The 26,192-nt window shown below is 38.9% G+C and overlaps 2 protein-coding genes across 2 annotated transcripts; both read right to left on the reverse strand.

The window, feature by feature from the left end:
- Positions 1 to 2,085: 2,085 nt before the first annotated feature.
- slc1a6 (solute carrier family 1 member 6) lies at positions 2,086 to 13,744 on the reverse strand. The gene is made up of 12 exons (XM_084921548.1): positions 13,282 to 13,744; positions 13,082 to 13,152; positions 7,814 to 8,080; positions 7,575 to 7,712; positions 7,166 to 7,373; positions 6,416 to 6,458; positions 6,083 to 6,211; positions 5,792 to 5,976; positions 5,421 to 5,654; positions 5,072 to 5,266; positions 3,763 to 3,897; positions 2,086 to 3,518 (listed from the first exon to the last, which is right to left on the reverse strand). Exons 3-12 carry the CDS (start codon positions 8,034 to 8,036, stop codon positions 3,320 to 3,322), a joined length of 1,689 nt encoding a protein of 562 aa, XP_084777674.1. The 5' UTR covers positions 8,037 to 8,080; positions 13,082 to 13,152; positions 13,282 to 13,744; the 3' UTR covers positions 2,086 to 3,319.
- Positions 13,745 to 18,216: 4,472 nt separating this feature from the next.
- tax1bp3 (Tax1 (human T-cell leukemia virus type I) binding protein 3) lies at positions 18,217 to 25,694 on the reverse strand. Its single transcript, XM_084922312.1, has 4 exons — positions 25,471 to 25,694; positions 20,984 to 21,103; positions 20,034 to 20,111; positions 18,217 to 19,891 (listed from the first exon to the last, which is right to left on the reverse strand). The coding sequence occupies exons 1-4, from the start codon at positions 25,507 to 25,509 to the stop codon at positions 19,742 to 19,744; spliced, it is 387 nt and encodes a 128-aa protein (XP_084778438.1). The 5' UTR covers positions 25,510 to 25,694; the 3' UTR covers positions 18,217 to 19,741.
- Between the last annotated feature and the right edge of the window lie 498 nt (positions 25,695 to 26,192).

Below are 26,192 nucleotides of genomic sequence, written 5' to 3' on the forward strand. Positions count from 1 at the left end.
GGGCTGCAGCGTCTTTTTTCAATCTTGAGATGTTAGCGCATCGCTTTCTACAGCGTGCTACTGATGTAGCTCAAAGTCAAACAAAAAAGAGTGAAATCTCTCACAACTGCTGGACGATTAAACATCTGCACAGACATTCACTTTTATTTATATAGCATCAAGTGCTTTAACCTCCTAAGACCCGAACTCTTCCATGGCATGCATTTTTAATTTCTCTTTGATATTTGGGCTGATTGGGACCTGATGAATGTAAAAACAAAGAATTACCAGATTCATTTATTTTTTTACCTAATTTTTGTTTCTAAGAAAAATGAGAGCCACATATGAGGATATTCATTTAAAATTTTGATAGAACAGTAGCAGTATAATGTCCTCGTAAGTGGATATCAGGCCCTTGTAGAGCAAAATTGAGTATTTTGGTCTAAATAACCCAAAATGTGATGTCCACATATTTGGACGCCAGGTCCTAGGAGGTTAAAGGAAAGACCCTACAGTAATACAGAGAAAACCCAACAATCAAATGACTCCCTATGAGCCAGTACTAAGTGACAGAGGGAAGGAACAAACCTCCACCAGAACCACTCTCAGGGAGTTGGGAGTGACTTTAGTGACAGGGCTATGTTCAGTGTTAGGGTGGTGCAATTATTGTACTTTTAATTCTGTTATTTTAAAGCTTTAATTATATATTGTTTTGCAGATGATATAGATTATTAGAGTAACAGAAGTAATTATCATAAACAGCTACAACATTAAAGCTACAGCTAGTCGTTTTTGAGGTTTTTTTTTAATTGGAAAAAGGGATTGTGATTGAAAAATGATAGAAAGATAAGTACGTGTAATTACATCTCCCAACAAATTGCATTTTCATAAACTTAGAATTAATCCTTTAAATATAGAAGTTGGCAACAATTTTAATTTGTGCCTGCACAAGTGTTAATTTTGCAGACCAATAACTTTTGTCATAGTTTTTGCCCACAATCTCTTTTTTCAGACAAAAACAAGATAAAAACTAAGGCATGAGGACAAAAACTATGATAAAATGTACTGACATCAATAAAACGAATGACAATGACATGAAAATATTCGGGAGATCCAATCAGAGTTAATCTCTGTATAAGATTAGATCCACACATTTGAGCTGCCATCAAGAAACAGTACCACTACCTCTCATGAAAACGCAACAAAAAGGAAAACAGGAAAAGGAAATATAAGACCCTTTGTAAAACATGTGGAGCAACTCTCACCGGATTTAGTCTCACTACACTAAAATTAACAGAACAGGCAAAAGTCAAGAATATCCTCAAAATCTCTCCTTGGTATTGTTGCCATTGGTCAGAAGTGAGTTTACCTGACTCACTGACTCATATTGGACTCCTCCAAAGTTTTACAGCCTCCTCCAGAGTGAAACCCTACAGTCACTACATATAAACAGGAGCCACCATAGGTAGGATTGTACACTTGGGATCGCTAAGAAAACAGAATTCATTTGACTGCAATGTGCAATCTACTGACATCTAGTGGTGACATTTTACACAATGTAACTTTAAAATAAGATAATAATGAATTGCTGTTTCATTATGTTTATGACTCTGAAAAGTCATTACACATAATGAGAATATTTATTTTAGGTACTTTAGATATACTTTAGATATATATATATATACTTATATATATACTTTTATACAACTTGTCCTATGTTAAACTATGTAAATAGTGCTGTTATTATTTGTACTAAAGAAAAAGTGGTAAATTGTGTGTTGTGTTTTGTAAACAGTTTTCTAAACTGATTTTATTTCTGATTAAATATTCTGGTTTCCCTATCACATCCAGTAGTGACATATCTGTAGTGCTTACAGCAGCACAGCCTGGGTTAACCTAACTATTAGCTTTTATATAAAAGGATTTCAAACTTAGATGAAATGTTCGTAATAAAAAAGAAGAATTCACCTCATCCATATGTGAAACTTGTTTCTCATATAACATTTGACCCACTGTTTTCTCTAAGAGAGCAGCTGAGAGTGTCTGGAGGAGAGAATATCTTCCACAAGGGGTAGCCACAATCACAATAATGAGAATCACAGTTCATTTCAGTTCCTGAGACATTTATTTATCACGTTTTTCACACGCTGTCCATCAACATGTTGAGCTGCTCCTTCATCAGAAATAACAATTCTACTGAAATAACTTAAAGCAACAAAACTCTAACCTGCAAACAAAAACTCGAGACCTCTTAATGGGCATGAACTGGTACAAAATCAGACACGTGTATTCACACCATCACTTTTATAATTATGCACAACACTGAAACAACTGTGTAGGTTCTCAAAAGCATTCACCAAGTTTCTTCACTGCACTTTTTCACAAAACCATCAACTGTAAAGTAACCAGCAACATTTCAATCAAAATATACCAAAAATCCAATTACATGTTGAGTAGATAATAACATATAATGCAGAAAACACAGACCGATTGGTGTAATAGTGTACTAATGTTTAAAAACACTGTTCCCATCAACAGGAGGAAAAAAGAAACAGAATATGAACACCTTCAGTATTGCAGCTATTTCTGTTTAATTACTTCTTTAGCATTGCAGTACTGTGCCCATATAGCACCAAATAAATACAAGAAATACACACCAATATCCATAAGAAAGCACTGGGGGTGGGGAACAGTCTATAAAGTCATTAAAAATATATCAACTAAATAAAACAAAGGAGTAAAAGTTTTCTTTTTCACTTGTATGCAGTGTTTAACAGTCACAGTTTTACGATTAAATCGTGTAAGCACACTTAAAGGAGGAAGGAAACAATACTGCTGCTCGTGTATTTACATCCAGCTTTATTTTTGTGTAGTGCTGTGGAAATCCCACATCTAAGTCCTATTAGAGGTAGTCATTATTAGAATGACAAAAATGGGTGTTTGCAGTGGACAATGTTTAGTCATGCAGAAGAACTGGGCAAAGTCTAAAGAATAAATTCACAAGACTGAAAAAATAAGCTGGTTTACATTATGAATGCTGTTGTTTCTCTAATAATGCTGTGTTTTCAAGCTTGAAAGTGAGATTATTTGATGGCTTTGAACTGTATTTCAAAAAATAAAATAAAATAAAAAAATCACAGGATGCTCCTAAACAACACGTGAACATTAGTTTCTGTCATCAAGCTGTCCCAGGACAGGCGTCACTGTGTCGTATTTCCCAGATAAGCTTTTGTATTTGAGGGAAAGATGTGAACCTCAAGCATTGGCTATCATGTTCTCCATCACTGCATCATGCTAATGCTTCTGTATGTTCACGCCGTTTCATGTGCTTCCCTCGCCTTCACATTGTGGTCTCGCTGTTGAGATGATTGACTATGTCATTGTCCTGGCAAATGAGCTGATAGGGTTTCTCGTTCTCCTCGATTACAGAGTTGCGCACCTCGGTGTCCTGATTCTGCAGCTCTTTGCGGGAAAGGTGCTCCACGATGCCGGCCCCGAGGGAGTCGCCGAGAACATTCGTGGTAGTACGCAAACGGTCCCTGGAGTCACGAGAGAGAGAATAAGTGAGAAAGACTAAAAAATGACTGCATATATAAGTGGAAGAAAATGGATGGATGGATGCTATGAAAACAGTTGCAGGCTCTCTTATCCATCACTCTGCATTATGCATCGATAACCTTTGTAGTTGTGGGACCTCTGGGCTCTCTGAAGCTTTACAATGACATTTAAGCTGGCACAATCCCAGACCAATCCCCATCAAGCTGACATTTAGTGGGAACTCACAGGAACCAATCCACAGCGATGATCAGCGTTATGTCCTCCGTGGGCAGTCCCACCGATGTCAATACAATCACCATGGTAACCAGGCCAGCCTGAGGAATGCCTGCTGCTCCGATGCTGGCAGCCGTTGCTGTGATACTGAGTGGGCGGTGGGAGGGATGGAGAGGCGAGTGAATGCATTTAATAAAAGGAAACAAACAAACAGCACATGTGCACTGCTGGTGGGTGTAGTAGAGTGTGATAAAAGCACACGAGGAATACTGTCTCTACCATATGTTCTTTAAAATGTATTACACATTTTTGTCTAATAATAATAATAATATCAGAAACACACTTTTAATATATGTTTACATGTTTATTAACCTCTCATTTCCCTATCTAGTAATAAAAAGTGTGATCAGAAAGAGGAGTAAGCTGGAGCAAATCCCTATCTCACGCGTTTACCTTGTTCTGTGTTGTATATAGGGGACAGCATGGAAGTGCCAGAAACTGCAGTTCCTTAAATGGACACTAGAGGTTTGATGCAAAATATTTCTATAGGCTACTATGTTAAAATGACCAACTTACCAGCAGAATTAAGCATGTTTACACACATAGTCTACAGATTAGCACCTCCTTCATAAACACCATATGGATATTCTTGCATACCAGTTATAATTTTTAAAATTGTATTGAAGCTAAAATCTCAGCAATTTCAAGGACTGAACTCGATCTAAAGACTCTATTTTCTCATTTTGCTGAGTGAACTTTGAGTATTTTATTTGTAATAGTGTGGCAGTTTACACACCGGATCCCTGATTTGATCCCAGGGGCAGACACAAAGCCCTTGGTGGGTTGCAGTAGGAAGGCCATCCTCAGTAAATATCTGCTAGTTTAAATATACAGAGCTGCCCGTTATGGCAATCTCTCGTGAAAAATGGAACAGCCAAAAGCAGTAGCAGGTATTTAAACCTACTGGCCACTTTATTAGATACACTTGTTCAATGGCTTTTAAAGCAAGTATCTAATCGGCCAGTCACATGGCAGCAACCCTGTGTGTTTAGGAATGTAGAAATGGTCTACAGCAGCAACACACCACACACACCTTTGCCACCTCTGACAGCTAGGAGCAGGAAACTGTGGCTACAAGTTGTAGCACCAATGTTGGACAATAGAAGATTGGAAAAATGTTGCCTGGTCTGATCAGTCTTAGTTTCTGCTGTGACAGTCAGAGAGTAGAGACAGTGATCATCTCTTTATGACCACAGGTTGCCCATCTTCTGGGAGGAAAGAGGGGGCTCAGCTGAGTACTAGCAAACCAAAGTACTTTTACCTGATGGTGAGAATCTGACCAAAGTTTAGCTCCATGCCATTGACTTGAGCAATAAAGATAGCTGCCACTGCTTCGTAGAGGGCGGTGCCATCCATGTTAATGGTGGCTCCAACGGGAAGGACAAAACGCGTCACTCGTTTATCCACGTGGTTGTTTTCTTCGAGGCAGCGGAAGGTGATGGGCAGGGTAGCAGAGCTTGAAGCAGACAGGGTGAGACATGTTAGCATTACCATAAACACGAGCAGAGACTGGCCTTTAATGCTGCTAAACACAAAGGAAGTAATGCAGTGCTTCTTATGATGAGATTCAGATGAATGAATAACAATGTTTGAATTATCCAGAAGCTAACCTGGAGGAGGTTCCCAGAGCAGTGATCAGTGCCTGCAGCAGGCCGCCAATGAAGCTGTAAGGATTCTTCCTGGTTACCAGGAAATAAAGCATTGGCAGGACAAAGAGGCCGTGGATGAGAAGACCCACGATGACCGACACAGTGTACATCCCAAGCTGACTACCCACTTCTGCCAGATCCTTCATCTCCACAATCTTCCCAGCAATCAGAAACAGGATACCTACTGGAGCATACCTGCAAGTTTGGAAACATTGTTTTACTATAATGGTAATTTTATTGGGTTAGTTGCTTTTATAGACTAAAGGGAGAGTTTTCTTCAGTTAAGTCTACTCAGAATCTTCATATGGTGTGGATGCTGGGTTTTTACTAACCAGATGATGATGGCCACCAGCCTCATGATGGCTTCATTCAGGCAGTCAAAGAACTCTCTAAGAGCCTGGCCCTGCTGTTTCATGTTGCCAATGACCAGACCGAAGCACATGGAAAACACCACCAGACCCAGAGCGTTTACTCCGCTCGAGGAGCCAGACACAGGGACGACCTCCTCCACAGTCTCCTGTGGTTGAAAACGTTTTACACATAAATCAATACGCACTGTAGTTTTCTTTTTCATAGTGATTAAAGTATTGCACTTATACCTGAAGGTGCTTGTAGACACCCACCTGTATGGTGTGCAGCACCGTGCTGAGGTTCATGCTCAAGGCAGAATCGGTCACATTGAGCGAGTCGGTGAGGTTCAGGGTTACGGTCACATTTCTTGTGTGAACAGTCTTCTTGTACACTGTTTTATACTGCAACAGACATGAAATGTTTTTAAGGTAGTTACATAGCAATACATGCAATTTAATAGAGATTAGGAAAATAAAACTATATGTTTATCAAATTTTTGTTGATCAAGATTTAGAGATAAAGGAGATTTTCTTTCTTTAAATGAAATGAAGTGTTCCATAATGAAGAAGATGTGAACCACGGCTGGGATAAAAACAAAGGCTTACCTGCTTGAAGCAGGCTTCTACCAGATTAGGAGGAAACATGTTCCTAGAATAGAAAAAAGCAAAGATCAAATGAGCCACATATACATAAATAAATATGCCTAAAACCTAAATTATTTTAATACCCAGCAGGGGGCGACTCCTGTGGTAGTCTATGGGAAAACAGCACTCAGTTGCTTCACTCTCTGACCTCAGTAAACACGTTCCTGCTAACTTTATGGGCTCAGTCCAAGTTTCAGGTCTCACTGAAAATAAGATTGAGTCACTTTTGTAAATTACTGTCATTCCAAAAGTCAGAAAGATGCTTGTGATGTGCTGTGGTTTCTCAGTTAGTTTCAAACTAACTTCACTAACTGATTGGTGACATCATGGTGGCTGTGCCCATCTTTTACACTGTCTATGGCTAAGTATAGCTCTGCAGCCATTTAGCATCGTTCAGAACAAATAAGGGAAACAATGGAAAGAGCCTGACTCCATCCAATTGTTATGTCTGCCATCCAAACATGTTAGGTTACAGCTTGTACCTTATAAAGACAGAGGTGTGAACATCATTGGGTGTTTTGGAAGTTATCCTGAGCTAAGTAATTTGATTACTGGCAGTAGCTTCATATATAACAGACAGATAAAAGAGTGGTATCAATCTATTAATCCAACTCTTAACATTCTTGTTAGACTGCTCTCGTAATATGAACTGCGACTGTCTGTGGAAACACTGTGTAACCTAACACATGAGTCAAGTTTCTGAGTCGTTACCTGATGAGATCCAGAAAAGCATCAGTAGCCTGAACAGGTTCGATATTCCCACCGTTGGCCACGGGGCTGTCCCTGTTCCCTTTCCCTGGCTGGATGATGACGACGATGACAATGCCGATAAACACAGCAATCAGCGTGGTCACCATGTAGTAGACCACTGCGTGCAAACCCATCTTACCAGATGCTTTACTGTCCAAGGAGGAAATGCCTGAGGCAGAGAACATTATTTTCTCAGTGGACTGATGAAAGTTTGAATTTGACGTTACATTGATCATAGAAACAGCTTGCTGGTAAATACTGAAGACTACGATAGGATATCTGCTCTCATTTCAGGATCTAGACAGTAATGTGCTGAAGCAGTGTGGGAAAATAAAACATATTTGCTTTTAAGTGCTCATTAGAAGCTAACCTGTGATCAGACTGGAGACAATTAGAGGTAGCACCAGCATCTTCAGCATTCTCATTAGGAGCTCCCCAGGAAAGGAAAAGTACTTGATTTCCCTCAGGGACAGGTTGTAGGGGCGTAGAGCAAAGCCCAGGATTATACCTGGCAAATAAATAAATTAACTAATAAATAAGCATCGAAATGCACAAATATAAAAGCACAAGTGGAAAAAAAACCTCCATTTGTTGTTCCTTTCCACTCACCCAGAGCCACGGCAGCGATGGTGAACAAAACGAACAAGTTCCTCTTCAGGAAACCCTTCACACTGGCCTTGCTGACAGAGCTCATCCTCTCCTTCATGCTGCTTGCTCTCCTCTCCATGGCCCTGCGTAAGCGCCTCCTTAGGTCTACTCTGTCTGGCAGGGGTGGTTTTTCTGTGTCCTCGTTTAGGAAAAGGCTGGCACTGGTGGGGGGCTTCTCGTTCATAATAAGCTCCAGCACCTGGTCCAGGAGGCAGGTCTCGTGTGAAACTAAGAAAAAAATAATAACAATTATTTGGTAAGTGTGAAGTTTTTGTCACGTGTAGTTTCTGGAGGGACGGCACGCTTTAAGACATTCACAGAATATCCACACACATCGCATGTTGCTCAACGGGGTGAAAAAAAAAAGAAGAAAACAGGATGAAACGGCTGCTGCTGTGTGAAACACTGAAGCACCTGTTTAGGATTACAAATCAAAACCTGACCTAGCTGTGGCACAGTAACTGTAACCTACCACTGCCAACTGAGATGGAGAAGATTACCAAGCTGAAATAGTTTTTATGAAAACACAGATAGTTTTCTTTTTTAGTGTTCAGAGAATAAACATCCCCTTTTTTTTGTATAATTTGGTTCAGTTTAGTGGTAAAACAGTTGGTGGACAAAACATTAATTGGCCACAGTTTGGATTAATCTGTTCTTCAGCATCTCACCTGCCACTTTGTTAGGTACACCTTCAACTTTAACTGTTCATTAATGCAAATAAACCAGTCGTATGGCAGCACCTCAAAGCATTTAGGCATGTGGAAATGGTCAAAGGGTGTGATGAAATTCAAACTGAGCATCAGAATGGGGAAGAAATGGGAATCATGTGACTTCTGATGTGGCATTGTTGTTGGTGTCAGATAGGCAGAAACTGAGGTCTGCTGGGATTTTCCATCGCTAGAGTTTACAGAGAATGGTTTGAAAAATAGAACTTGTCCAGTGAGCTGCAGTTCTCTGGGTGAAAATACCATGTAGAGGTCAGAGGTCACAGGAGAATGTCCAGACTCGAGCCGATAGGATAGCAGAAATGACTCAAATAAGGACTCGTTATGCTCACATCGTTTTATTTTACTGTGCTCAACAATCACCAGATCTCAATCAAACACAGCACCTTTGAAATATCGTGGAGCAGCAGAGTCGCATCACAGGTGTGCAGGGGCTAAATCTGCAGCAGCCGTGTGATGCTATCATGACAATATGACCCAAAATCTGCGAGGAATGTTTACAGCATCTTGCACGAACAACTAACTAGCAAGGCATTCCTAACAAAAATATGTATGAGCACTTCAATATGACCTCATAGTGTACAATAGCCTGTTTACCTAATTTGTCAAAAAACAATAAAGACACGTTCAAGAGCATGAACTCTAAAATACACACTGTCACTATGACAAAAAGCAGACTGCAAGCATAGTTCTGGTTTTGCAATTACAAGCAAAGCTGGACTAAGTGCTGGTTTAGTCTTGAACCGAGTAAGCAAACATGAGCTGTGTCTTTTTCAAGCCTTGCTTTGCAATTTTTTCTATGCTTAAAGCTATAAAGTAGACTTCTTGATGCATGTTCAATCATCCAGGTAATAAATCTCCAAAAGTTGATTCTGTTCATCTGGACGTAGCGCTTTGTGGGAGAAACGTTTCGTCACTCGTCCAACTGACTGCAGGTTTCCCCAATCTTACAAACAGTACATTTGCATAAGGACTGAAACCAGCCCAGTGAAGGAACGCTACGTCCAGATGAACAGAATCAACTTTTAGAGATATAAAATAGACTAAAACTTAACATGAATAACAAGCTTTTTCAGTCTTACCGTGTTTCCCTTCTCTCTCGGTGTGTGTGTAACACGTGGACGCTGCTCGCACTTCCTCCTGTCTAAGTAGGCTACATTGTTTCCTCTTAGCCAACCACTGCAAACAAACTTGAAGTCCCACAGAGCGGGTAATAAACAGGCAGTGTCCTCATCTGCTTATTCTTCACATCTACTATAATCACTGACCTCACACAAAAATCATTTTTTCATTCTTCCCCAGAGATAAACACTTTATTTTGAAAACCAAAAACTGAATCTACTCATATCATTTTATAAGGTTTGCATCAATCTATACATCATCCACATGTAGTAAAAAGAAAAAGTTAACCAGGCAAAGAGATGGACGTCTTCTTAGTTCTCTCACAGCACGATTCAGACCTGCTGTTTATAAATGTCTGAACGAATGTGTAGCGCGGTCACAATGTTTTACTATCTGGAGAACTGGAGTGGACTGATAACCCCATTCTAGTGTGTAATGGATAAGAGTGGATGAAGCTGCCAGTTTCTACAGCGTTACACTAGAGTAGGAATGAAAACAAAATGTTCAGTCGTGAAGCTCAGTAAAGGCAAGACTAATGAAAAAGGAAGTCTCAAGGAAGGAAAGGCACTACAGCGAAGGGCTGAACATTAAGGCAGTTCACAGGTTACCATATAACAGCATTACTACATAAATCTTGTGATGAACACAATTAAAGGATCAAAATGTTCCTTTCTGCCTCAATACAAGTCAAGCAGTGAGAGAGCGGTTTGATCTTAAGCTGCACCGCATCAGCTAATTTTGTCAGGCTGGAACTGACCAGAAACTTTCAGCTGTGAGTCAGCTTAATGTTTCTTTTTTTAAAACTTCTCTGTGCTTCATTAGTATTCACATGCAAAAACCTAATTCCCAAAATATCCAGATGCTGATCAGGCTGCAAATGAACAGAAAGACTGCAGAGTTTCTGTTTTAAATCCCTGTTTCATTCACAGTTTCAGTAAAAAAGCTGCAGTTCCAGCTGCCTTAATTTTTTTTTGACAAATAAACACTGAAACCTTAACTCAACAACCAGGAAATATACCATAATAAAAGGGGCATTAACCCCAGATAATCAGCAGGCATTTATTATAATGAAGAGATAATATTAAACTCTGAAATCCAAGTGAGCACTGACTAACAATAAATCTGTCAAAACACGTGAACTCATGGTGGATATATGGCTGGCAAAAGTCAAGCAGCTTGTAATGCAGGACATAATTCATGAATACTAAACAGGAAACCCCCAGCATGTAAAAAAAAAAATTAAAATGAGTCCGTGTTCCAATGCTTTATTATTATTATCGCCTATTATACAACACAGTCTCAATCTGTGGTAGTTTTTGAAATACTCAAAACCTTTAATGCACTGATTGTCACCAAGTACAAAAGACGACGTTTTGGGTTAAAAATGCAGATTTTTCCACCTTTTTTAACGCTTTCTTGGTTGCCATGGTGAGGTCTCCCCACACTTTCTGCTTCTGACATGAAATACAATGCTTCCTAATTAAATATATTACTTACAACGTTACTCTCACTCACACAAAAAAGGTGGAAATTCATGTCCATGAGCGCAAAACACAGTTTGCCTGGGTATATTACAGTTGTCATATTTTGTAAACTACATTGATACTATTCGAAACACTGATTTAATTTATGCCAATGAAAAACGACAGCTTTCTTTAAAATCAGACGAGGTGCACGTCTTATTCTGTCGTGATTACAATCCCAGCAATTTCTCAGTGAAATTGAAAAATAAAGGCAGGTATTTTTCTCGTGATCGCACAAAGTAGCGATCGGAAAAAGCCTTTAAGCTGTCTGGCTACTCACCACTCATGTTTTAGACTTTGAGTCAAACAGTCCAGTTAAAATCAGGTAACCGTCAGAGCTTCACCGCTGTGGACGAGAGGGTCAGGATGACGCGTGTGTGAACCTCCAGAGGTGAGTGGAGAGTTTGTCTCAGCTCAGCTTTCATAACAAGACAGACATGAAAGACCTCTCATATGGCCTGACCTTCTCATACACACACACACACACACACAGCCAACATTTGGTGGCGTGTGACAAATCAAAGTCAGACAGATCTGCCTACATTCCTAGTTTCTAATCGTCAACACTCCACACAATAACCTTTCCATGTCAAACAGCATTCAGTAGAAAATGACACAGTGATGTACATGAAAAATGTCCAGATCACAGCGATTCAAAGGGGACTATTGATTTTTCCCATGAAGGTTGAGTTATTTCAAACTCTTCACAGCTCGAGAAAATAAACTGTCAGTGTAGAACAACGTGTAGACAGGAAAGACAACAATAAAGAAGTCGAATCTTCTCTTTAACAGTACCTGGATCCCCTTTTGCCTTCCGGACTGCTTTAATCCGTGGCAGAGATTAAAGAAGATGCTGGAAACATTTCTCTGAGATCTCCATATTGACATGATAGCATCACACAGCCGCTGGAGATTTGTCTCCTCCTTGTTCCAGAAGTCTACTCCCACCACATCCCAAAAGTGGTCTGTTGGACTGATATCTGGTGACTATGGAGGCCATTTGAGTACAGTGAAGTTCCCTTCTTATCTGTCGAGAGTCCCACCAAGTGTGGTCTTCTGTTGCTGTACTCCATCTGCTTCAGGGTTTAACGTGCTGTACGTTCAAAGATGCTCATATGCACACCAACAACAAGCACCCCAATTTTTTTCTCTGTAAACTTCATGGTTATGAAGGAAAATCCCAGCAGATTATCAGTTTCTGAAATACTCAGACCAGCCTGTCAGGCACCAGCAACCATAACACTTTCAGAGTCACCTTTCTTTCCCATTGTGATGCTCAGTTTGAACATCAGCAGGTCGTCTTGACCATGTCTACATGCCCAAATGCACTGAGTTGCTGCCATGTGATCGGATGACTAGATATTTGCATTAATGAGCAGCTGAACAGGTGAACCTAATAAAGTGAGCAGCTAAGATAACAAACAAACAAACAAACCCATCTGCACTGCATACGTCTTTGTTTAATACAATCCGCTTTCTCTATTACAGCAAACAAATTATGTTACCAGTCGAGAAAACTTAAGTGCAAAAGTCTTTTGGATGAAGAAGCCAAAAGGTGGCAAACATGTACCAATCCTTCAGGAAACAGAAATATAGAGCTTCGTTTCCACTCCACTACATCTTTGTTTCCAAATTATTTGTTAAAAATAGAGAAAGGTGAGAATTAGTATAGCAGTATAGCAACAGGAGAAAATTCAATCCAATCAGACATACACATACATTCAAGCTTCACAGGCAAGAAATGTGTGAACAGTGGTCTATCTGTCCATAGATAGATAGATAGATAGATAGATAGATAGATAGATAGATAGATAGATAGATAGATAGATAGATAGATAGATAGATAGATAGATATTTACCCTGTTTCTGTTTCTAGATGTGCTGAGCTGTCATAGATCCTTCCTGCTTTCGGCTGTCCTCCTTCAAGTCGCTGCAAGACACAAATTAAAACTTGACACAATCTTGCTACAACTTTGAATCGGACGGTTTTATCTATGATGCCTCCTGTAATTACAGATTAACTTGCTCCAAAAACGATTGGAAATAAACTGTCACACACCTCTTTCTGTCCAAGACGCTCCTCACACAGTCATGTAGATGCTTTCCTCTCCACTAAGCAGTCGATAATGAACAAGTGTCGCCCACCCACTGTATCGCCCCCCCCCCCCCCTTCATCTTTACCGTTAACTCCTGTTTTACTGTGTGTCGGTTTCTGTTTGTGCGTGAAGCCTCCAGCCAAGATGAGCACCTGGGAGGTCTGCGTGGGAGGAGGAGGTTAAGGACTCCTCGGGAGAGAAAAATAACGATGAAGATAAGCCGCCTGCTGCCCATTCACTAGCACCAAAACTGTGCGAAATGCTTCATCGCAAATCAGCTATCTCGGTGGGTTTCATGATCACGTCACATGCCCTGGTGGATAACCGGTTTATGTGTGTAAAACAGCACAACAGATCCACAATATCCATCAGATCACGTGTAACTACACGGCACTTATTGCTATGACAACATGCATCTGCTAGTTGGACTTTGGGGAGCTCGTGTATGCGTAACCCCGATGCCATCCAGCTTTTTACTCGCACTCCCACGCATCATATCCACGTTCACAAACGGTGCATTGATATGCATGAGCACATACAGTAGGGAGAAAAGTAGCTTTAACATGCAGTCATATAATATACACAACTGTGTGGCACGAACAAAGAAACAACAAGCCAACAAACTGCGCAGGATTTGGAGACGAGTTTAAACATTTTCTATTTGTTTCTTTACTCGTTTTATTGTTATGTGGTTGTCTCTGCCTCTTTCTTGGTCAAGTCACTGTCGAAAAGGAGACTTTTCCTGGATAAATAGAGGATAATTAAAAAATACATAAATAGATAAATAAAAGCCATTGAATAAACATAACATTGGATGAACTTTTATTTTTCAGAGTGAAACTATTCAACAAACAGAATCAAGATGTTGTAGAGGTATTTTAATTTTATTTTATTGGGCACCACCAAATGTGACTGCTGAGACTGAAGACTTTGGAAGCTGTTCTGGAGCCTTTAATTGACAGTTTGCCTAAGTTTGATGTTCAGAGACAAGAAGACTAGAAATTTAAAACTTATTAAAACTTTTGCCATGTTGAGTTTTTGTCAACTACTGTTCCAGAAAGATTCAAGAAAGATTAGAGATAAAAACCAGTCTCAATCTTTACACCACGGACAAAAGGCAGCTCTAGAACCAACTTCTTCTCCTTCTTCTTCTTCAATTTTGATTCCTTTATGATTTTTGCTTATTGTGTTTTATTGTAAAATGCATGTTATTGTAATATAGCATTGTCAGAAGCTAAATAGAACAGCTAAATAGACAGGACTGTGCATAGGACATGTACATTGCTGTGAAAAAACTATACACACCCTGACTGCTTACATGGGAATTAAAAGGGTAAATACTTCTAATCAAATGCATTTGATTAACTGATCATCAGTGAACTTTACCATCCTTCATGAATACTGAAGTTTGGGGATTTTATTGTGTCTGTGTTAATGCCACAATCTTCCCAGGAGTAGAAATCACAGCAAGTTCACCCCAAAATCAGACCACACAGTGCTAAAATAAAATAAATGGGGGAAAAAAGGCTCCACGGGCTGCAGTTACCATGCTAAATGTTAATCTTCATGACAGTACAGTTAAAGAAAGACTGAACAAAATCAGTCTTTAGAAAGCTTGTCAGGTGAAAGCCTCCTCTCTCTAAAAAGAACATGGCAGCATAGCTTAGCTCTGCAAAGTTATATCTGAAAGAACCACAAGGCTCCTGGAACTGTGACATTTCCACAGATTGAACTGAAGCAGACATGTTTGGCTATAATTCACAGTCTGACAAAAGCGAAACACAACATATCAGCACAAACACCTTTTACCAGCTGTTAAGCACTTTGGTGGATGGATGAGCTTATTTTGTGAAAAACAAAAGATTCAACATGCTGCAACAGCCCAGTCAAAGTCCAGACCTTAACTAAGTGTTGTGAACTGCAACATTATAAAGAAGAATAAAGAAGAATGGGTCAAAACTCCTTACAGTGTTGGTTTCACAAGCTGTTGAATCATGGATGTATTTAGATTGTCACAGGACTGCACAGAGTCCTTTGGAAACTTTCTTTTTTACACAACTGTATATAAAATTCAGCTTTAATGGTGCCTTTTCAGATATGGAAGTGGCCAGTGCTATAGGAAACCAAAGATTTTAATTTTAAATTTAGGAGCATCATTCCTAAACTGATGAACTGTCACAGAATGGTAAGCTCTGTAACATTTCATTTTTGAGAGACTCTTTAGGATTCTCCTTTATTGTCAGTGTCTCCAACATTCAGCTTTCAATTCAGCCTTATTTATGTTGTGCAACATTTCAGACTGAAAGGTAAATCTTTACAATGTTCTAAAGAGAAACCCAACAATATCCTCAGATCACCAAACCCCCCTCCCTTTTAACAGGAAGACATCTCTGGCAGAACCAGGCTCAGGGAGGTTGACCATCTGCTTTGATCAGTTGGGGTAAGTGGAAAGCAAAGACAAAAGAGAGATGATAAACAATTTCGTTTTTAATGGCGGTAGCAGCAGATCAGTAACGTGCAGCACTTGAGCTAGAAAAAAATGCAGAAAGAGTGAAAACACAGAAGGTTACAGAAATAGTGCAACATACTAATAAATGCATGGTGGGTGAGAGAGAGGAAAGCAGAGAAGAGGTGCTCTGCACAATATAGCATCTACCCCAGCATTTTGAGCCTATATCACTGAACAACAGATCCAACCTTAAATATAAGATTTATAAAAAGGACTTTAGGCCTAATTTTTTAAGTAAACGTGGTGTCTGAGTCCAAACCCGGAGCTGATTCTACAGAACAGGGTCTTGAAAGTTGAAGGCTCTACCTCCTCCTATACTTTTTAAAAGTCCAAGAACCACGGGGATATTATGAGTCCCACAGGCAGCCAGTGATAAGTGGCAAACAATTAGATATAAATATGGTTTTGTCAGGTAGTAGAGCTATTAAACAGCCTCGCAATAAGGAATTGCAACAGTCCAGCCTAGGATCGGGATATCTCTGTAGGCTTCTTTCAAGTTCCAATCTGGCGTATGACCACAGTGATAGGAGCAGTCCGCATTACCATGGCAACCCAATTATCCTGCCATAACGTGGGAGGCATGGATCATGTATGATCCATGTTTAGATAGTGTAATTATTCACCCGCTTGCAGGAAGAAACATTTGTCTTAGTGTTATCTTTCAGCAGCAAGAAGCTGCATTGTTACTCATGTCATTACAGGTGGTTCGTTTAGTCTGATGGGAAAGTGTGCTGGGTTTTGATGAGTTTAATAAGTGTATTGATACATACTTGACCACCATGTTATCAAACAAATTAAGTAAGTTTGACAATTACTGCATTAAAATAATACAGAATAACTACTGCTGACTGGTAAGTGCTGATTAAATAATCACACTGGAATCAAATTAGGGGCTCGCTGTTACCCACTTAATAGCTGTCCATTAGTTACCTAGCAACACACAAGGTATTAATGTTGCGGTATTAGGGAAAGCCAACCTAGATAGCGAGTCTGAGCTTTAGCTGGTGTTTGCACAATCGCATTCTTGTCTCACAACATGGTGCAATAGTATTATGAAGCCCAGGTAAGTGGAATGGAGCATGCTTCCTCTGTCCTGATAAAAATAACAAGCGCACACACACGGCTCGCTCATAAATTATTTCTCAAAGGGGGGATTTTAGCTAAGCGGTGCCCTAAATCGACCCTCTCCCATTATGTGTCCAGATGTTATTTTAAGACTTTAAACATTACACAGCACATTCAGTTCAGGTGTGTTTGGTCCTCAGAGCACAGATAATTCACTGGTAGTGCATTACACAACACCAAAAACAGCTTTACCAACACAATTTAAAATCACAGTAGCCCTGATCTATTCGAAATGAATAAAATACAAATAAAAACGACAGCAAAACTTTAAAATCAGTAAATACATTTTTTTAAATTTTTCCCCTTAAATAGCTCTTAATATTACACCTTAAAATCTAGAAGAACTGGTGCGAATGTTTACTTTTTATTGCTCTGGAACATACGTGTACCCCAAAAAAGGGTTTACAATTATGTAGCTTGCAGGCAGAGAAATGCACTTCCAGTGTTATTTTGAACACACTTGTTACTGCGCAAAGTGGAAAATGAAATATTAGAGGCATATGCAGTTATAGCAACACAATGGAAAGGTTCCTTTCTATGAATTATCTGAGACCTCTGTTCAAAGGTATGCTTTGAATAGCTGATAGCGGACACATTTAAGAGATAAAAGAAGAGCGCACTATCAAAAAGCCTTGCTAAACACGGAAAGGTCAGGGAATAGATTCTTTGCTTTGAAATGTCAGCTGATTACTCTTTAACTGGCATCACGAAGCTATCTGAAGGTCCTGCAACATAAAAAAGAGGGGTAAAGTAATCAGTTACTGTATGTCTGTTATTCGCAGATTTTAGCACGTTTCACACATGCGGTCCTTTCTATTAACATGACATTATCTGAATCTGTTGGTTTCGTGTTCGAGCACCCTGACAACGTTTGGGTCAGACCCACTGACATTAACATATCAAGATAGTACAACTCTAAACAGCATTCAGTCAGCTATTGTTGAAAAAGCAGAACTCCTTTTATATCTGACAAACATTCACTTTTCAAATGTTCCGCAATAAAACAAACTTTGTGCTCATCTGGCAGTTTACAAAGTCTTGAGCAAAATGTTTGAAACATAAACTTTTGCAGGCTAAACTTTTATAAAAATACCGCTATACTGACATTTTCTGAAGCAGTGGTTTCCAACAGAGCAGTTCGTCAAAAACTCTTAGAGATTCTAAGATGACATGAATTTAAAATACTGAGAGGCCCACAGGTGCCTGTAAATCAACTCTACAGTACAGTATGAAACAATAATAAATAAATGACCAGCAGCATGTTTGTTTGTTTTTTTTACAGTTATACAGGTGTTTTATTTGAGCAAACCATTTATTTTACAAACTTGATTATTGCTTGTATAATATTGTAAAAAAAAAAAAAATTATATTTTATAAGCAACTTACATACCAAAAAAAAAAAAAGTAAGTTCACCCAAAAGTAAAAGAAATGTAGCAGAAAATCGGTCTCAGTACAGAAAGGTTTCATAGCAAACATACTTATTAGAAATAAACCAGTCATCTCCAGTGTCATTTATTACATGTTGCAGGAAAGATGCGCTAGTGAGATCATACCACACTGGTAAATTGGAAATGAATTATTAAAACTTAGTGTTAATACATTTAAGGCTGCTGTGCACATTTTCAAGTTAACAAACAACATTCACTCCTTCTTGGCTGATTTACAGTTTCAAACTGGACTTTTGTTCAGTGACAAGAAACAAAACTATTTAAACCTCGAAACAGTCTCAGTGGAGCTAACTGCTGAATATCATCTCCTCCAGGAAAAACAAACAGACAAAAAAAAGCATCGTTCTCTTTCTGAAGCCGATAAAAGGTAACTGGAAGCAAATATGCCGAAAATGAGAAAGCTGATTTGACAAGTGTGCATCCAGAAACATCCAACATGTGAAGTAATGTTCATATGAAACACCTTTACTGTAATTCTGGCTGTGTAGTTACTTTAACAGATGCATAAGGTGAGAGGATGTTACACTGAATGCAACTTGAAAAATGTGATGCATCAGTAGAATTATCATTAGGAAAAAAAACAAAAAAAACAAAACACACATTGGAAATTGGCTCTATTGACATTTTTTGCATAGATTTTATACAATATGCTGTACCATTATTTAAAGAAAAAGAAAAACTGGAAATACTAAATTACACAAACTTTGATTTTACTTTGGCATTTGTTGCTGTGTTAGTGGCAGAAAAATATTGGTTCTTTAACTGAGATGAATAAACAACAGTGAATTTTTCTGGGTGTATCCAGTGTGTCCAGTTTAACTTTGGTCAGCTGCTGGAAAACAAACTAAACTCGGATTGTTCCCAAATAACCTATATTTAAAAAAAAAAAAAAAAGGGGGGGGGGGGGTGAAATGTGGACAAATTACTTAACAAATAAATTCTAAATGTGTGAATGAGTTAACACTCCTTGCAGAAGAACCGGTCTATAAAATGTTCTCCAAATGCTAATTTAAATTGCTTTAAGTACAAATGAAGATGATAATCGCTGCAAATATCTCAAATGCTGTTATTCAAGCAGCGTTATTTCACATAATTTACTGAGATCAGTTATAATTGGATATGCCACAAATGAGAGAAAAAAACAAAACAGATAACAGAGTCATTTTCTACAGACTGATCTGAATGAACAAACTGATCTGTCTCAGTTTCTTTACTTATCTGTTTTTGCATTACTGGAGTATAAAGGCCACGGTGCAACTATTTGGGGTAGTATGTGTTCTCCAAGTGAGTCTTCATTCCTTGGCTATGGCATTAGTCTGTGTAAAAGTAGAGCCACCACACTAGTGTTTGGGATAAGAGCACTTAGAGTGTTTGACAGCCTCCTCAAGCGACTTCCTGGTTACTAGCAGTCGTACCACATCCTCTTTCTTCTTTGTTAGTTTTTTACGAGCCTGATCATGAGTCACCATGGTCATGTCCCAACCGTTCACCTGGAAAGAAGGAAGGAACTTAGTTTGAAATAAAAAGAATCAAATACCAAAAGTAAAAGTCATCACAGCACCGCTCCTGAGGTACACAGTGCCATCTTGTGGATCAACTATTCAAAAAGAAAAACTTCATTTCACTACATACCTGCATTATTTTGTCTCCCATCTTCAAGCCGGCCAAGTCTGCTGGGCCTTTAGGTGATATCCTGGTCACATAAATGCCCTGTGAAAACAAAGAACTCATCATTTCATTTTTTTTTTTTACCACAATTGGAGAGCAGGTCTGGTTTAAAATGGGTAGTCCAAAATAATACAGGATATCCCTGAAGGCCTTAGCCTCCAATACTGCCAGTCTGGAGCTCTGGCAGTACAGGAGGAGGATCCCAGGGGGAAAGCATCAAGTGCTTTTTATTTTTGTCCCATTAAAGTAAAACTAGGATTAAAATAAAGAGAAAAATGGACAGAGGCCTGATCTGTTATTAATTTAAGGGCACAGAGGACGTCTCTCACAACAAAATTCCTGTAATGCTCAAAAATATGTTAATAAAGGAAACAGTAAGTGTAGAAGCCAGTATCTAAGTCTTATTCCTCTCTAACAAATCAGCTGGTACATTTCTGTGCAGTCAGCATGACTTAATGTAAACCTGAAGTCTTCCTTTCTGTGGCTCTGCTGAGTTTGTTTAGTCACCACCCGAGGCCATCAGTAATGTGTTCAGGCCTGTAGTTAACCAAAACGATAAGTACTTTGTGGATACTTGTACCACTACGCTTTAGCGCAATTGCAACTTGTGGGTGGATATTCAGCGTCTTGCCAAATTAAGAATAAAATCCACATAACCAAAACGAGTGACCCGAAGACAGAGCAGCTCATCATCTTAAACTTTGATCACATTTATACTAAAATCCACCGCTGTATATGTATAACCATGACAGAAAACAGGGAAAACATACAATTTCACTTTTGACAGGGTCATTTGTGGGTTTATTCCTTTCGGCTACATCACTATTGTCTACAAATATTCTATTAAGAACAAAGGGAGAGAATCAAAATGAAAAAACTGCACGTAAAGAGATGATAGCTGCAGATAAACTCACTTTGTCAGACTTGTCCTCAGAGAAGGGATTCTGCCCGGGGTCCTGGTCTATCCCTCCTCCGATGCTGAAGCCAAGGATGAGATTCTCTCCGTGCCGCAGCTTCTGAATCTCAACTCGTTCCTGTTTAACAAAAGAAAACAAATTTAAAAACATTAAATACTGTTGAGGAAAATATTGGGTAGGCTTATCACCAAGCTTTCTCGTGTGCTGCTCAGTCACGTTTGCTTAAATATGTTCTTGTTTCCATCACTGCTAATGTTAATAAGATAAACTCCAGTTAAATTAGGTTGACAGGACCATGGAAAGAACGCAATTGCTTCCCTTCACATTTCACTATGATCGGATTAAAAACTCTTCACTATGAAGGTAGAAAAATGAAACACTTCCATACCCATAAATAATCAGTGTTGGGCAAGTTACTTTGAAAAATTAATTAATTATAGTTGTTACTTCTTCAAAAAATTAACCAAGTTAATAACTGAGTTACAAGATTCTAAAAGTAATTAATTACTTGAAAAGTAACTATTGCGTTACTTGTTGTTTTACCCTCTGGGGTCCAGGCTATAATTGGCCATTTTGACTACTTTTGATTTTCCCTCCACATTTCACCTTTAAAACCATTTACTTTGCCTTGTTTGGTATCATCCTTTTCAGCACAACCTCATGTGTCTGAATTTTATTGAACCATGTTTCATAACTTTAAATGCAAATATAAATGGTCAATTTTAAAATCATATGCACAAGTTTTGCAAACAACAGTTATTTGCAGCCATCTACCTTTTACCCTTTTTTTAATAACCACTTTAAACTATTTACATAACAATCAGCTGTTCTGCATTCAATAAGATGCCACACAAATTATTTGTGCCACTCCAAAAAAAAAAAAAAAAAAAAAAAAAAAAATTTCTGTCCACTATAAAGGAGAACATCACAGCCTGATACCTACAGGTCTGACAGCAGCAGTTGCATCACTCCTCCTGTTTTCTACCTGGAGACAGCAGTCGCCTCATTGCTCTGACACACAACACAAAACTATCCACAACACTACACAAGACAGCACATTAACTACACACTCCAAACACGCTAAACGTCACCCTCTCTTCCTCTCTCTCATGTTGCCATGTCATTTTTTGATTGGTTGACATGGTGCATTTTTCCACCAACACCAAAGGGCTGTTTTTTGTTTTGTTTTTTAAATTTTTGGTCATAAACAGAGTGCTTGCTAGTGCTGTCCTTAGACAGTAAACGTGACGAAACTATTGAGGAAAAAACACACGTACGTATTGTTTATCATGACTCTGGTTTTACGTGGCCTATCAACACAATTTAAAAACTGGTATATATCACCTTGTTGCTTTGTCATCTTGAAGTGGTCATGTGATTGGCTAACCATGACTACTTTATTCTTCCTCTGTCAAACAGCAGCACTCATGGGATTGTTTTCCCCCTTAGCTCCAGGTGTTGTGCCAAAAAGTGATCATCTGCCAGAAAGTGATTACCGTCCGCGGGAGCGCGTGCAGCTGCTTAAAGCTGTAGCGCCCAGATTACTTACAGCTACTTCCGTGCAACTGATATAAGATGCGGTAAGCTGAACACAGCTTCAACCGTCTGTTTGTTGAAAAATAGTAATGCGACCGCACTGCATTTTCTTGTTAGTAACGGTAACGGCGTTGTAATGATAGGAATAGTAATTAGTTACATTACTCGTTACTGAAAAAAGTAACGGCGTTACTCCCATCACTGTAAATAATCACAGCTGTAACTTTCCCCTTGCTGCATTCATTTAAAACCCATGTGTATATTGTCCTATATAGCAGCTCATGCTTGGAAATCATTACGATCCAAAAAGCACTGAAATGATGGTATGCATGCACGAAGCACACGTTTCATATTTTTATATCAACTCCCAACTGACATACACATCGCAGTAATTACAGAAAGATGGACAACTTTTCTTCCCGTCAGGTAGTGAAGCACCGACTTATCACCACAGACTCATTTTCTAGATTTCAGCACAGGCAAACGATCGATCTCAGAGGCTGTTTTTTCTTAACTCGAGTCCAGACAGACGGGCCCTACCCTTGACACTGACAAGCAGCTGCAGTTTCACTACATCGCAGAGACAGATGACTCAGAGGGACTCTTGAAACACAAAGACTGGCTCTGTGTGCGCGACAGTGAATAATCAGACAGCCTCTCAGTAGTGTGGCTGATCCAAAGTCTGACAATGACTTGAGCTGCTTTTCTCAATGTGCCGGATTCACACAGTCTGCGTAATCACAAGGACCCTACAGGCAGACTTAAAAGTCAGCATGTGTATGCTACAGTATTTTTGACGTGTTCATGCTGTTGGCAAACTGATATACTCAATCACAGTGAGACGTCTTTCTTTATATGCTAACAATGGGAAATTTCAGCTTGTTGCTAGGTGGTTGCTAGGGATGTATAATTTGGCTTTTGTGAATATAAATTCCCTTTTATAGACATGAATTGAAAATCATACAACATTTTTAATAGCTGTTAATTGTGCATTAAAGGCATACACCAGTCTATTATGACTCTTCATAATATCTGATATAGATTGGAGCTTTCAGGGGGCTGAGGTGTACCTGCGTGCCAACACAGGTGATTTAGCTGTTCGAGACTTGATGAAAAAACAAAACAAACAAACATCTGGTAAGTTTGTGTATTACAGTAAACCTGCTTCAAAGGTATTTTTGTGTAGACCTGTAACATAATACTTATATGTACTGTATAAATTTTATTTCTAATTATGTAACTCTAGAAGCTAAAGCAAGAAAAATACATTCCCACCTTTCGAATCCACTGATTTTTTAATGCATAATAAATGTACTATATTTACTGAATTCATGCGAATGATGTTGTGCTGTAAAAACTTTTCAAGTTACAAATTCTCAAAGTTCAAAAAGTAGGTCAAAATTTTGAAATTTAAAATTTGCCACATTTTTTCCAGCATTTTTGATTCCTCATAACTTTATATGTGCAAGAAGGAGCCACAAGAAACTTCCAGGCAGAAACAAATTTGACATTACCTGTAAAAATTTATTCAAGTTACATATTTTAACATTTTCTTAGCTGCATTATCAGGGGAAAAAGCTCAAACACGGAGTGTCTGTTATGCTGCTGTTATGTTAAATTGGTCATGCAGTTTTACTATTGGTCCTATGATATATCATAAACATTATTCTGAAAATAAGACAAACTTTTGGATTTATGTCTTTAGGTTTTGGCCCCTGGAGAGGGTGTCTGTGTGTGTGTGGTACAATGTTATGTAACTACCTCCTGTATGAGAGAATTCATGACTCAAAAATGTCTGAAAAATTAACGGGAATTTAAACACACCCACACGTCCTTTGAAGGCATTGAACAAAAAACAATGATAGTAGAGTAGCGCAATTATTGCGTAAGTCAGGACTTCTATCTTACAGTATTTCATTATAGGAGGTGGCTTGATCTGAAGTGTGTGTCAACCAGCAGGGGCACAACTGAGTGATCATTAAAAAAATATTATATTAAAGAATTAAAAATGTATTTTAGAAGACATTACAGAAACTGATTCTTACACACAACTGACTAGACTATGATTGGGATAAACAACCTCCCTGCCCCTGCACACTCTCTGATGCTAGGGGACAGAGGCAACACGGTGGATATATTGGGTGGGCATGGATCCACCCTCATCCAATCCCCACAAATCACTGACTGCTGTTTTGTTTGATCAGGACAAATCAAACGCAATGCCTCTTTTACATCAATATTTCAGTCTATTTATACAAAAGGGACTCTGAGGGGACAGATGTTGAGCTGCAAATGTCAAATAAAAGCAAAAAAGATCAAGCAACAGTGATTTATGAAAATATATAAAGTTAAACAAAGATTTGACTCTGAAAAACTTGACTTATCAGTTAGCTCAAATCACAGCAATTGCTCAGATTTCATAGTATTGATAATTTAGTGCTTGTCACATACATATGCATCACTGGTCTGCTCTACAACACAGGCCTGCTAAAATCCCAGCTGTCCATCTCCAGCTAGATCTTCAGCTTTGGAGAAGACCAGGAAGCCTGATTTACAAAGGTGGTGACGCCCATTTTCATTAACAGCAGTTTTCTGACGATAAACTCAGTTGTCTTTTAATTAACGGTCAACTTCATGTCACCCTTTGTGTCCCGCGTTAGTGCCCAGTTCTTTGATGCAGTGATTTAATGAGTTATTCGGTTAAATTTAACATTACTGGGTACATAAAGTGCTCATATCTGTTCAGCTGCTCCCACTCAACTGCTTTTAGCTAAACAAAGAAAGTCGCTCTGCTGTTAGCAAAAACTCCAGTTAGCTGGTTAGCGCGTATAGTTATCCAACCTTAGTTAATTCAGAGTTCGCACCGATACGGTTTGGTGCTAAGGTCGGGTGAGAAGCTGAACAATAGAGTGCGGTTAAATGTGGAGAGCCACAGCCCTCAAACTTACCACAACAGCAGTCACCGGCTGACCTGGGACGAAAGACATACTCTCGCTGAGCTGTTTGGCTTATATAGAGAAGAAACTTTCCGCTTCTGCTGTTTTAAAAACTAAAGACAAGTCGATTCAGATAGTGGGACTACTTCCTAGATCCTTACACGAAACAGCGCAGGAAGATCCCGAGCTGGAATCCAAAGGCTTTAGGGATGATGTCACGTCGCCCCCAGGCGTTCGGGTTCGCGTGTTTTGTCTCACCTTTGTAGCCAGAGAGGGCGGTGTTTAAATGCTGGCAGTCGTCCCGTTATGACTCTGAACAGAAATGAAAACAAATCGAACTCATTACGGGGATTTTGCTCCTCCTTTGCTCAGGCGAACACCGACAGCTGTTTTCCTTATATCGAATTGGCTAACAGTGACATCTCGGTCGATTCTGTTTTCTTGATCGCACTTAGTCGACAGGATATTCGAAAATTAATTATACTTTAATCATGGATTTTGTACGACTTTGCTTTACTTTACTTTTCACTTTACTTTTGCGCTCAATCACATAGATGACAATTTCCTATAGAAAACAATATAACAAAAAATATTTAGAAAAACCCTCCTTATCGAGGCAAAACCCCCCAACAATTTTTATAAATATTTATGAGTGTTATATAGATGTCGAGATTTGAGATTTATTGCTTTTGTTAAGCTGATTTTTTCTCTTACACAAGCTCATAATAATCATA

Source organism: Perissodus microlepis, chromosome 23 (genome assembly GCF_051167445.1).
Source record: "Perissodus microlepis isolate ML-2025 ecotype Zambia chromosome 23, ASM5116744v1, whole genome shotgun sequence".
NCBI classification, from domain to species: Eukaryota; Metazoa; Chordata; class Actinopteri; order Cichliformes; family Cichlidae; genus Perissodus; species Perissodus microlepis.